The 13,733-nt window shown below is 38.5% G+C and overlaps 1 protein-coding gene across 1 annotated transcript in view; it reads left to right on the forward strand.

Moving 5' to 3' along the window:
* LOC102048148 (junction-mediating and -regulatory protein) overlaps positions 1-9,941 on the forward strand; it is a 125,341-nt gene extending 115,400 nt beyond the window's left edge. The window contains exon 10 of the mRNA XM_055698194.1: positions 1,788-9,941. Coding sequence (XP_055554169.1) covers positions 1,788-2,095 — 308 coding nt within the window. The 3' untranslated portion in view covers positions 2,096-9,941. The remainder of the gene's footprint in view (positions 1-1,787) is intronic.
* Positions 9,942-13,733: the final 3,792 nt, after the last annotated feature.

Raw genomic sequence — 13,733 nt, forward strand, 5'->3', positions numbered from 1 at the left:
TTGCAGCTGTCTTGATTTTCTTGAGTGCAAACAGGAAAGCCATCTTGTTCAAAAAGTTCTGCTACCTGCCTGATAGGAGGTTACTTGGTTTCAGAAATTATAATTGTCTGTATAATCCAGTTTTGACCTAGTAATAGGGAAGATAAATTTGGAGGCTAAAACAATAATAGAGCTACAGAATGATAAAATTGAAAATACTACAGTCTCCTTTAAACTTATGGTATGGGACTATCACAGTAATTGTATGTGGATACTTTTTGGTCTGTAGAACCATAGAATCATTTAGGTAGGAAAACACCTTTAAGATCATCAAGTCCAACCGTTAACCCAGGACTGCCAAGTCTATCACTAAACCACATCCCTAAGCACCACATCTACGCATTTTTTAAACACCTCCAGTGATGTCAATTCCACCACCTCCCTGGCGGCCATTTCCTCTTATCCTGTTGCTGTTATATAGGAGAAGAGACCTACCCCACCTGCCTACAACTTCCTTTCAGGTAGTTGTAGAGAGCAATAAGGTCTCCCCTGAGACTCCTTTCCTCCAGACTAAACAACCCCAGTTCCCTCAGCCGCTCCTCATAAGACTTGTGCTCTAGACCCTCCACCAGCTTCATTGCCCTTCTTTGGACACACTCCAGCACCTCATTGGCTTTCTTGTAGTGAGGGGCCCAAAAATGAACGCAGTACTTGAGGTGCGGCCTCACCAGTGACGAATACAGGGGGACAATTGCTTCCCTGCTGGCCACGCTATTTCTGATACAAGCCAGGATGCTATTGGCCACCTTGGCCACCTGGGCACACTGCTGCCTCATGTTCAGCTGGCTGTCAACCAGCACCCCCAGGTCCTTTTCTTCCAGGCAGCTTTCCAGCCACTCTTCCCCAAGCCTGTAGCATTGCGTGGAGTTGTTGTGACCCAAGCGCAGGACCCGGCACTTCTCCTTGTTGAACCTCATACAATTGGCCTCGGCCCATCGGTCCACCCTGTCCAGACCCCTCTGCAGAGCCTTCCTACCCTCCAGCAGATCAACACTCCAGCCCAACTTGGTGTCGTCTGCAAACTTACTGAGGGTGCACTCAGTCCCCTTGTCCAGATCGTCAATAAAGATATTCAACAGGACTGGCCCCAATACCGAGCCCTGGGGAACACCACTTGTGACCAGCCACCAACTGGATTTAACTCCATTCACCACCACTCTTTGGGCCTGGCCATCCAGCCAGTTTTTTACCCAGCAAACAGTACACCCGTCCAAGCCATGAGCAGCCAGTTTCTCCAGGAGAACGCTGTGGGAGACAGCGTCAAAGGCTTTACTAAGGTCCAGGTAGACAACATCCACAGCCTTTCCCTCATCCACTAGGCAGGTCATCTTGTTGCAGAAGGAGATCGGGTTTGTCAAGCAGGTCCTGCCTTTCATAAACCCATGGTGGCTGGGCCTGAGATGTCTCAGAGAAGTCAAGTCTGCTGCCTTCTGTGGTGAGGAGAAAGTGAAAAGAAGATAATACAGGTGATAGTCTGTGGTGCAAGAGTCTGCAACAATCATACCCACAGACAGCACACAAATATAGTAGGGAGAAAGGGAGAAGGCAGCGGATACAGGGACTAATCTTGAATGTAAGTTTTGTTTTGTTTTACCAGAGTTTTGGTTGATTAATGAGGAGAGAATTAACCCCAGCACTAACACAGACAGGCAATAGCTGTAAGACCTTGTTATAGAAGGGGAAGGCAGTACAAAAGACTGAATAAATTTAGTAGAAATGATACTGAAGGATTTTTGATTTTTCTGCAGTGAGTTCCCCAATGGATGAAGTGCTAGCTTCCTTGAAGCATGGCAGTTTTCACTTAAGAAAAGTTGAGCAGAGACATCTCCCTCCTTTTCCCGATGAAGAAGATAGCGAAAACATCTTGACACAGATCAGGAAAGGGGTGAAATTGAAGAAAGTGCAGAAAGATGTTTTGAGAGAATCCTTTACAATTCTGCCCAATACTGACCCTCTGACAAGGAGCATCCATGAAGCATTGCGACGAATTAAGGAAGCATCACCTGAATCAGAGGATGAAGAGGAGAGTTTGCCTTGCACAGACTGGGAAAATTAAACTGTAATTAATCTACATTTAAGAAAATATATTTCTTCAATGCTTTTTGTATAGCAATAGCTGCTAAGCCTCAGGTTATGCATTCTAGGAGTCTTTCTATGAATGTGACTAAACTGTCTGACATCCAATGTGGTAAAACATGCACAGATTAATTTAGTATCACTGACTTTTCAAAGGAATTTACAGTTTATAGTAAGGAAAACTTTTTATAGGCAACATCTTAGCCATTTATTGTTTGAATTCTTTTGCTGAATAGTGACAGAACTGCTCCTATAAAAAGCTCTATTTTATTTACTAAATTTGAAGGGACTGTTTGCATCTTACCAAAATGCTTCAAAAAGCTTTTAAGTAACAAAGCAGCACAATCTCTCTTGGACACACCCTGCACTTATTCTCTAATTACTTCTGGCCTTGTAAAAATTTAGCATGTTTATCACTTCAGACTGAATAGCTCCAAGTGATGGATGATGAGATTTGACTGCTGAACACATTGAAATCTCATTGGTTACCTTGTGTGACTGACTCTTTGCTAGCTTGATTTCAATCTGTAAACACAGACTTAATTGCATTTCTAGACTATAAACAGCAAATATACAAATATCATTTATACTTCTGTTACTCATATTAATCCTGTGAACTTGCATTATATTAAGCTATAGTGCCTGAAAGTACAGATATTAGACTTCAGCAGATGAAGTTGATTTCAGAACAAACCAGAAATTGGCAAGAGTTGTGTTTTCAAAATTAAGGCTCCATCAGTAGCACAAAGAGATTCTTGATTACAACACCACCATATAGCACTATTATTCTGTGGCAGTTCTTTTCTGCTACTGCCATATGGATGAATTTAAGGCTAAATAAAAGATTCCATTAAACTTATTTGCAAGTATTTTAAAATTGGAAAAAGAGAGGTATGACAATCTCTTAAGAATTTAAACATTTGTTTAGGGATGAAAGGTTATTTCAAGAGTATGGGAGATCAATATTTATAATCCTTGCAACACAGGTAGCAGTAGAAAAAAAGATAACCTTCTTGGATGTTTACAATCAGGCTATTCTATCCTGGTTAGTTATTACCATAGCTGGAGAGTGACTATTGATAAAGTGCTACAGCTGTTTAAAAAGGGATGGTGACTTAGCACATCATCTGCTGAATGTTGTGATTATGAAATACTATGTCTCAAACTGTTCCACTGATATGCTATTTTCAAATATTAATTATATTTATCATTTTTTAAGAAGGAAAATAAATGTTGCCTTTATTTCTTCATGAACTAGCCATTGGCCACACTAATGATTTAATACTGTTTAATTATGTCATACTCCTTCTATACCAAATGTACTGTTAGTTTTGGAGTGGAAAATCCAGGAGTGGAGGTATACTTAACTCTTGCTGAAACTCAAAGTGAGAATAATTTTGCTTGGATCTAACTTTTTCTGTTCTTTGCATACTGAAAACTCCCGCTACCACAGCCCTTCAGAAATGAAGTGATAGCTATAAAAAAAGACATGCCTTGGAATTTACTTGGCTTTCTCAGTGCAATTATTCTCTTTTAATTTCCTAGATAACTGAGCAAATTTCAACTTTGTGATTTGACTTTATGGTTTTAGTAAACCTAACTTATTCTTTGGGATCTTGTTTGCATTATTTAGCAAGAATACTCTTTAACACTATGGGTCATTAAAAAAAAAAAAATTATCAAAGAGTGACTTTGATTTTTTTTAATCTAGTTGGTGTACATCCTAAATGTTTTCCATTGGAAGAGTATCCTCTTAGAAGTCTTTTGTGTACATCGCTGTATAATATAAATACATGTGTTTTTCTCTGCTATCTTTTGCAGCCCTTTAGAATCAGTTCAGAGTGCAGACTGAAAATCACTGCCATTCAGTCAGTACCTGTAGTGCACCAGTTGTTGTCTCCTTTTTAACAGTCTACAGTTATAGCATTTTCCCCTTTTAAAGATGCTCTCCTGTCAAATGCTGAGGTCCTGGGAAATCACTTGGACCTAAAGCAGGATGCAGAGTTCTGAGTGTGTGCTCCTTGCAGTTTTTCACACACCTGGGACCTGTTTTCTCTTACCAATACCATATTTTTTTATGAAAACAATCTTGTTTTCATGAAATGAGACTGTTTAACAGTTAGTACAGATTTGACTTAAAAATGGTTGTACAAAATAGCTAACAGCTCAGAAAGGAAAAAAGGGCCCCTGCTATGGAAGTTTGTGAAATAATCTGAGAGAACAGAGAGATTGAGACAAAGCCCTCATGAAATTCAGCTGAATAAATACTTTTCACATAGTTGAGTGTACTTGCTTGAACATATAGATTGGTTACTCAGTAGTTATTACACAAGAAGAAAAATCTTAATAAAAGTCTGTTGTAGAAGTTGCAGAATAGTATTCTTCATTATAATAGTATCGGTTTAATACCATGCTTTATTAAAAAGATTGATCTACTGATTTTTAACTAAGTTCTGCACATCCAAAAAAAACAGTGGCATAGAGGTTTTAGGTTGAAAACAGTTATACAAAAGTATATTGGCACATATGTTACAAACTATGCTTAATATATATGCATCCTTATAGGCTAAATGTAATGTAATTATTTGCCTTAGGAATAGAGGCTAAATCTGATATAATGACGTATGTTTATTAAGTGCCAAAAGTGTCTTAATGTATGTGCAGCAGTAGTATTAAAATGCACATTGAAGTGATTTCCTTAATTGTTGAAGTTTCAAGACAAACTAATAGTAACTAATTCCTGCAGATATAGTCATCACTTGTATTGCCTGCTTTATGAGTTAACTTGTACATAAAGTTGCGACTAACTTTGTTTCTTTTAAGAGCAATTCCTTCCTTATGGACAGTAACCCATGTACAAAAATGTTGAGGCATTCTGTGTATCTGAAGTACAGATGAACAAGCAGTATAAAGATGTGGTAGCTTCTGTATGAAAAAACAGAATGTTATTGGTTATCAAAAGTGTCCCAAGCCTATCTGTGTATGTGCACATAATGGTACACATAAATCAGTACAATACATTTAGAGTACTGTATGTAATGCGAAGCCCAGGTTCCTGGGAGTGATGGACAGTGTAACTGGTTGAAGAAGCGAGCTTTTGCTCTCCATAGTTTTCTAATCCAGTATTTTGGGCCTCTTCAAGCTCTAATCTGTGTTCATTGCCAATAATACCAAAAGGCAAAAAAAGACTTGGTCATACTCTGTGTCTCCTGGCTCCAGAGTTAAAGTGTCATTACCCTGGGAGCAAAGAGAGAATCAAGGCTTTTAAAGACACTGCTCAGTATTGCATGTTGGATTTGCCAAATATGTTGATCAGAGATAATTTGTACAGCCATTTAGCTTTTCAGATGTTGCTTCCCTCCCCCCAAACAGGTGATTCACAGCCACTGAAGTGAGAAAAGAAAACCTGGTTGAAGATTACTTTTCCTCTTAATTTCTGAAAATTCAGAACCAGCAGTTTTGACCATCAATTCTATAGAAGGCTTTCTTTGTCGAAAAAGTCTTTCTTTGTCAAATGATTCAGTGTGTGGGGAAAATGGCCTGAAATGTTAATTTTCAGGTCACTTCTTTCTTTAATTTGTTCCAAAAATTCTGTTTTGGGCAGAAAGCTAAGTTGTTCAGATGTGCATTTTATATAATCAGGAATGCCCAATCCTTAAGCACTTTTTATATTTGCGTTAGTAATGTGTGGCCAGTTAAGTGAGCGGGAGGGGGCATTTTGAGCTGGGAGAATACTTGCTGTTAGAGTAACTTTGGGATTCAGCTAAGACATTAAACCAGCCATAAAAACTCCCTTTCACTGCACTGAATATATCATCTACTCAAAAAACTAATTAAATAGCTCCTTGCAGAGAAGCTTGCTATGTAGCAGTGTGATGTTCTAGAATGAGCAGAATTCCTATTTGCACTACTGTAGCTGAAATTCAGTAATGTGCAACTAAGATTTGTTTTTTTCTTCTTAGTTTGAAGAAGTGTAAGTCAGTGTGAAATATAACAAGTGACTACAGCACAATGAGAAATAAGAGCTGAATTCAGTACATGTTCAAGAATGTGTTTGTTGTCAGCATGGTACATTTAGCAAGACATACTACAGCACCTTTTTAGAAGGTTATTTATAGTCTTACACCTTTTTAAAGTAGACATTTTCATGCTTTTTAAAAATAATATTTAGCTATGCTGAACCAAGCTTGTTGTACTTTATCATTTGTTATAAGAAGCAATATTTTGTAATTTCATACTTAAAATTATTTTTCTCTTTTGGTTTAAAATGGCTTTTGATTACTGTAAACAGCCTTCTTTAAAAAAGATCAAAACACTTATACATACTGATACTTCAGTTGTGAAAATCATGTTTCTCTTGCTGTTTTTTATTATTGCCTTTAGTGGCTGCAAAAATATTTGTATTTCATACCCAAAAGTCTCTTGGCTGAAACAAAACACTTCCCTTTTGATCCTGAGGTTTTTTAAAGGAGAGTTACAACTTCAACTGCAGTGAATACTTACTTAGAAGTAATCCTAAACTTCATGACTAATGGCTGCAGGCAGCTACTCTTATGATATCACAGTACTAAAGAGTTATGTCAGTACTGAAATACAAATAGCCTTGTACCATCTAGAAACTCTATGTGATATTACAGTAAAGTCAGCCTATTACAATTCTAAGAAAACTGAATTTTCACTAGCATTTTATTTTTACTAGCATGACATACACTGTTTGAGAAATACACAATCCCTGTCCTTTGTGTAGTGTGTTCCATTCACCACTCCTCTTGTGAAAGACTAACTACTATGTGGTTGTTTTTTTATAAGTGGAGTTATGCATTGCTGCTGTCATGTAATAGATCATGTACTGTGTTAATTTTTATAACAGTAGATTTCATGTCTTGCCATTTACTTTTATAAATAGGAACAGGAGAATTTACCTTAGCAGCTCAGCTGTTGGACCCTTCAGCTGTTTAGCTGTGGCTGTCCTGAAATTAAAGCTCTATCAAACATCTCAAAAGGATATCACTTTATCCTTGCTATCGACAGGCATTTTCATAACCTTGTTGCCTTATTTATAAAGTTAGTGAACATTCATTTTCAAAGCACCTGTGAGCAACATTATTGCAGAGTTGTATCAATTTTGCTGTGTGTATTAGTTGTCAGGTCTGTATTCTTCTGTCCTGAGATCAGCTCTATGAAACACTTGATACTGGCTTTCCAGGGACCTAAAACTAAACAATGTTTGTTGTTCTATTTTTTTTCTTAAACCACTTCTCTGAACCCCAAGTTACACGGTGTGGTTGTAAGCTGTCTAATAGTGTGTTCATGCAGCATTAACAGCAATTTCAAAGTTTATCATACTCATTTGACATTGCCTGTACTGTAAGCTGTGGTATATTTTTGCTCTACATTTGTCTGTACTTCCAGTCACACCACACTTTAAAACTGAGTTAATCAAATTTTTGGCTGTAGCACAAAATAAAACTATGATGTAGAATGGTAATTCAGATTATACAGTTAATCTGAAACTTATTGCTAAATTAGTAGTGGTGATTAAGCAACTTTTATGTTTTTTTTTTTCCTATTTTCCAGCCTGCATTTTTATTCACATAATCCTCCAATTTTCTATGAAAACTGTGCATGTGTAATTGTGGTGGGTTGACCTTGGCTGGATGCCAGGTGCCCACCAAACCGCTCTATCACTCTCCCTCCTCAGCTGGACAGGGGAGAGAAAATATAATGAGTCAAGTTAAGGACAGGGAGAGATCACTCAGCAATTACCATCACAGGCAAAATAGACAGATTGATAATTTATTACCAATCAAATCAGATTAATGAGAAATAAAAACTAAATCTTAAAAACACCTTCCCACACACACCTCCCTTCTTCCTGGGCTCAACTTTACTCCTGATTTTCTCTACCTCCTCTTTCTGAGTGGCACAGGGGGATGGGGTTGTGATCAGTTCATCACACATCTCTGCTACTCTTTCCTCCTCAGGGGGAGGATTCCTCACACTCTTCCCCTGCTCCAGCGCAGGGTCCATCCCACAGGAGAAAGTCCTCCATGAACTTCTCCAACGTGAGACCTTCCCATAGGCTACAGTTCTTCATGAACTGCTCCAGCGTGGGTCCCTTCCATGGGGTACAGTCCTTCAGGAACAGCCTACTCCCATGGGGTGGGGTCACAAGCCCTGCCAGCAAACCTGCCCCAGCATGGGCTCCTCTCTCCATGGATCCACAGGTCCTGCCAGGAGCCTGCTCCAGTGTGGGCTTCTGTACTTACCTGTATACATTTCTGGTAATGATTCCATAAGCATTGACAATATATTATGTTTAGCACTACAGGGTTAATGTAACAAGTTAACAGGTGAAGCTCCTTGCAAAGAAAAGGAGTAAACAGAAGCACCTTACTGGGAGAGTGTGTTGCATAATTTCAATGCTACCAGAGCTGACAGATAGTAGGTCATCCTAAACGACTTTAAATTGTTCTTTGGTGTAGTAAGCACACTGACATTTCTATCAGTGCTGTAAGAAATACAGTAATAGCTGGTTTTAACCTCTAAACATACTGTAATTTATTTTTTTCCTACAAAGTAAATTTATATTTAATTGCTGCCTAATACATGTACTTAAAGTTAGAATTTTTAGGATTGAGGGTGGGTGGACATGCCAGTATATTTTAGGGAGAGGCTGTTGTATATATGTTTCTTTGCACTTCCTGTTCAATTTGACTATTAATCCATAACTCCCAGCTCTGACTGTAGTGAATCTGCAACCTGACATTTGTGTATTTTTATTGTGATTCAGGTCTTCTATATTCTGTGGCCCAGAGCTTCAGAATGTGACAGAAAAGACTGTCTTTCAATTCTGAAATGTGAATGCTCTGTTGTACCTCTAATATGGAAAATAACCAAGCAATTAATTTTACTCTGCTGAGTTTCTAATATTAATGTAGAGTATTATTTGAAGCTGATATCTAAGGCTATTAAGCAGTAGTGTGTCCATTTAGAAAGAGTAAGAAGGATGATGGCCATTTTGGTGAGTATAGTCCAAATTCTACAGAGATTTTATTCAAGAAACTGTCACCTATTCAGTAATTAGTTTGCTGTAGACCAGCTTGATTTCTAAGATTCTTTTAGGAACATTGTTTTTGATCTCTGAATTGGGAAATAGGTGTTGAGTATTAGGGATGCTTACTTAACAACTCCCAGCTGTGTTACTGTGGTTGCTGTCTTTTGGATTTCATCTTGTATATATACAAATACAGCATCATTAAGATGAAAGCTCAAGAAATACAGATGGCTGCAGATTCTTGTATGAATGAAGCCAGTAAAGGTTAATGAAACTAACTTCTTTTTTAAGCCTGTTAAATAAATGAGAAATAATCAAAAGAAAACAAATTTGCCATTCACTAGCTTTGTGCAATATTATTGGTAGTCTTAAACACTAGTACATTGTGCTTGGCTTTAAGAAAGATTTTTAACTCCATTATATTCAAAAGAACATATTAAATGCATATTTTATTGCAAACAATAAGTTTACTATAGCTAAAAATCTTAATGTTATAAAGTATTAAGCAACAAGCATGTTTTAAAAAGTAAAAAAACTAAGTATTTCTAGCAATACCTAAAAACTAAAAAGAGATTTAACTATCTACTGTCTGCCTCTTGCTCTTTTTTCTTTAGTGCAGCTTTTCTGCAATACAAGTTTATTGCTGTGTATTTAATGGTTTTAATGTATTAATGGTTTTTAATATGACTCAGAATTTTAAACTAGTACACAAAGTACCAAACTCGCCTTCTTGTATATGCGGTGTAAGATCATACTCACAGTTTTGGTGCTTTAAAGTAATTCCTTTTTTTTTTTAATTAAAAAAATATTTATTTGATTGATGTTTCATTTTAAATAAGTACCAATGTAAAAAAGATATTTTTTAGTACAGTTTCATTTCCCCCCCCCCAAAAAAAAAAAAATCATATATCATTCATTTAGGCTTACATTGTTATTTTTTTAACTCCTCAAGCTGCCTAACTATCATTGCTTAATGGCAGGTGGTTGTGTCTAAGCTATGTTGCAGCAGGAAATAATTTAGGTAACATCTTTGTAAACTAAATAAAAAATGATTTAGGTATTATAGAAGAATCTTGCTCTTAAATAATGCAGGATAGGTGAGCTTAAATACAAATCAAACCTACTTTCCATCTCTTAATCTAAAGACAAAAACATTCTATGAAAATTTAAACCCAGAAATGTTAAGAGCCTAGTTCCCTTATTACACTCTCCTACTCTTTTTAGAGGTAGCTGGTGGCAATACCATTACATGGAGAAAACAAGCCTCCACCTGCAATCACTTCAAACTGTAATGATAATAGAAAAGCTCAAATCAAAACCATGTGACTTCTCCACTATTTGTGGGGGTTTTTTTGTATATGTACAATATAATATTTCACAAGCAAACTAGTTGTATAGGAAGAACTCAGATTATTTTAGAAGTACCTTTATGAGTGTTTTGAAGGGTTTTATCTTTTTTTGGGAGGGGGAGGGAATACCCCAAAATACACAACCAATCATTTCCCAGACTAGAGTTGCCATCTGGTTTGTATTGTTTTGTTTCTCCTATAGCCCTTTATGTTGTTATTTATCTAGACATAAAATTTATGAAAATATTAATGGTGTGCAGAGATATGTTTGTACTGTGTATCTTTTTCCTTTCACTCTTGTGTTTCTGGTACAAGAACTACACTGCATGTACACCAGTGTTGGCAGGTTCTATGGCCAGCTGGTCCCTTAACATGAGAAAAAAAAATTTGTGTATTTATGGAAGAAGAACTGCTCAGTGCAATTATAATCCTGAGAAAACAAGAAAAAGGTACGATATTTCTAATAGCAATGTGAAACACAGGTTGCATTTGTAGTACAAACCTACACTACAAAGTATCTTACCAAAATCCAAGGCCTGTCTGGCTTAGGTTTTCTAGTATTGTTTTTCACTTTTGGTGATAATGGCAGATGCTATTAAGTTTGGATTGTGGCAGAACAAGTAGGAAATGTGTTTTGAAATAAGCAAATTCTTTGATCATCACTGACTCTTCTCTTGAAAGAAGAGGGTTTTATTTGTAGCTGGGGTCTGTTCCTAATGCTTTCACTGTGCCCTCAGCAGAGTGTGTGATCCTGGTGTGCATGCCTTAACACGTTCTGCTGTACAGAACAAACTTCTAAGAACGTTTGCTACCATCAACTGGTGCCTAGTTTGGTATTGGCTGGCTTGAGTAGGTAAGTAACTCATTTTTTATGACTTTTATGGATATTCCTACAGGTTGGAAGTATATTTAATGTGTGCATCAGATTTCCAAATTAGTGATTAAATCTGTAGGTGCACTTGGAAGGCAGTGGTATGCTACTTGGAATAAGGCCTAAATGTTTGTACAACACATAGAAGATGGGAGATAGGTAGAACCTTTTTTTTTTTCATGTTAGGTACATGTCAGATGTAAAGGAAAGATACGTCGTAAATAAATATTCATTGGGCCACAGTCTTCAAACTTATAGAAATAAACCACCTCTTTTTCACAGAAACCATTGGTATATGTAGGGTTTGCTTCTGTTACACAAGTTATTACTCAGCAGACGGGATGTGGGGAAAGGAGAGAAGTAAAAATGGAAAGTCAGTTTGTCAGATCCCTTTTTTCAACACCTATGAACCGTTGCTTTTCTCAGCAGTTCGTAGTTCTTACTGGTGATTCCCATCATAGAGAGAAGCCCATTTTACAGGTTTTACTCTTCCTGTTGTAGGAACGAGCTTATAAGAATCCCAGACTTCTGCAGCAATTCTGAATCACCAAATCACTAGCATGTCCCCACCGACACCAGAGTCTGAGCTTTATGCTCACAACACAGATAGCTTATCTAGGTCTAATGTTATAGAGTTTTACCATGGTGTTTTTATCTTTTAGGATGGAGGAATGTAATTAATCTAACTATATAATAGCCTCTGTAAATGTTAGACATATTATATAGACTGTTTAACGGTTACAAGCATAACTTTGCTAATACAAACTGCATGATAGTAGACAACTATTCCAAAGGTTTTACCAAGTTGCTATAGCAGCATTGCCACATAACCCAATTTGTTGACAGAAGCACTGCAAGTTACTGCTCAACTTTCCATCCTGCAGAACTGTAGACCTGACTCATTTCCACTGAGATGCCTTCTTGCACTTTCCACTTTTGCTCTGAGACTCTCAGTTGTTATTTTCTCTAAAATTTATGCAAATCTTCACCACTGTCATGCTGACTATCCAGACTTTCATCAACTCAGTAAAAGACAGCACATGTCCCTCAAAACCTTGCCACAACAAGAAGGGCTAGTGGATAAAACCAGGCAGAGATTCTTATCTGTGCTGTTACAGCTATTGCCTGTCTGTGTTAGTGCTGGGGTTAATTCTCTCCTCATTAATCAACCAAAACTCTGGTAAAACAAAACAAAACTTACATTCAAGATTAGTCCCTGTATCCGCTGCCTTCTCCCTTTCTCCCTACTATATTTGTGTGCTGTCTGTGGGTATGATTGTTGCAGACTCTTGCACCACAGACTATCACCTGTATTATCTTCTTTTCACTTTCTCCTCACCACAGAAGGCAGCAGACTTGACTTCTCTGAGACATCTCAGGCCCAGCCACCATGGGTTTATGAAAGGCAGGACCTGCTTGACAAACCCGATCTCCTTCTGCAACAAGATGACCTGCCTAGTGGATGAGGGAAAGGCTGTGGATGTTGTCTACCTGGACCTTAGTAAAGCCTTTGACGCTGTCTCCCACAGCGTTCTCCTGGAGAAACTGGCTGCTCATGGCTTGGACGGGTGTACTGTTTGCTGGGTAAAAAACTGGCTGGATGGCCAGGCCCAAAGAGTGGTGGTGAATGGAGTTAAATCCAGTTGGTGGCTGGTCACAAGTGGTGTTCCCCAGGGCTCGGTACTGGGGCCAGTCCTGTTGAATATCTTTATTGACAATCTGGACAAGGGGACTGAGTGCACCCTCAGTAAGTTTGCAGACGACACCAAGTTGGGCTGGAGTGTTGATCTGCTGGAGGGTAGGAAGGCTCTGCAGAGGGATCTGGACAGGCTGGACCGATGGGCCGAGGCCAATTGTATGAGGTTCAACAAGGAGAAGTGCCGGGTCCTGCGCTTGGGTCACAACAACTCCACGCAATGCTACAGGCTTGGGGAAGAGTGGCTGGAAAGCTGCCTGGAAGAAAAGGACCTGGGGGTGCTGGTTGACAGCCAGCTGAACATGAGGCAGCAGTGTGCCCAGGTGGCCAAGGTGGCCAATAGCATCCTGACTTGTATCAGAAATAGCGTGGCCAGCAGGGAAGCAATTGTCCCCCTGTATTCGTCACTGGTGAGGCCGCACCTCAAGTACTGCGTTCATTTTTGGGCCCCTCACTACAAGAAAGCCAATGAGGTGCTGGAGTGTGTCCAAAGAAGGGCAATGAAGCTGGTGGAGGGTCTAGAGCACAAGTCTTATGAGGAGCGGCTGAGGGAACTGGGGTTGTTTAGTCTGGAGGAAAGGAGACTCAGGGGAGACCTTATTGCTCTCTACAACTACCTGAAAGGAAGTTGTAGGCAGGTGGGGT

This window comes from Falco cherrug, chromosome W (genome assembly GCF_023634085.1).
Source record: "Falco cherrug isolate bFalChe1 chromosome W, bFalChe1.pri, whole genome shotgun sequence".
In the NCBI taxonomy this organism is placed as follows: domain Eukaryota; kingdom Metazoa; phylum Chordata; class Aves; order Falconiformes; family Falconidae; genus Falco; species Falco cherrug.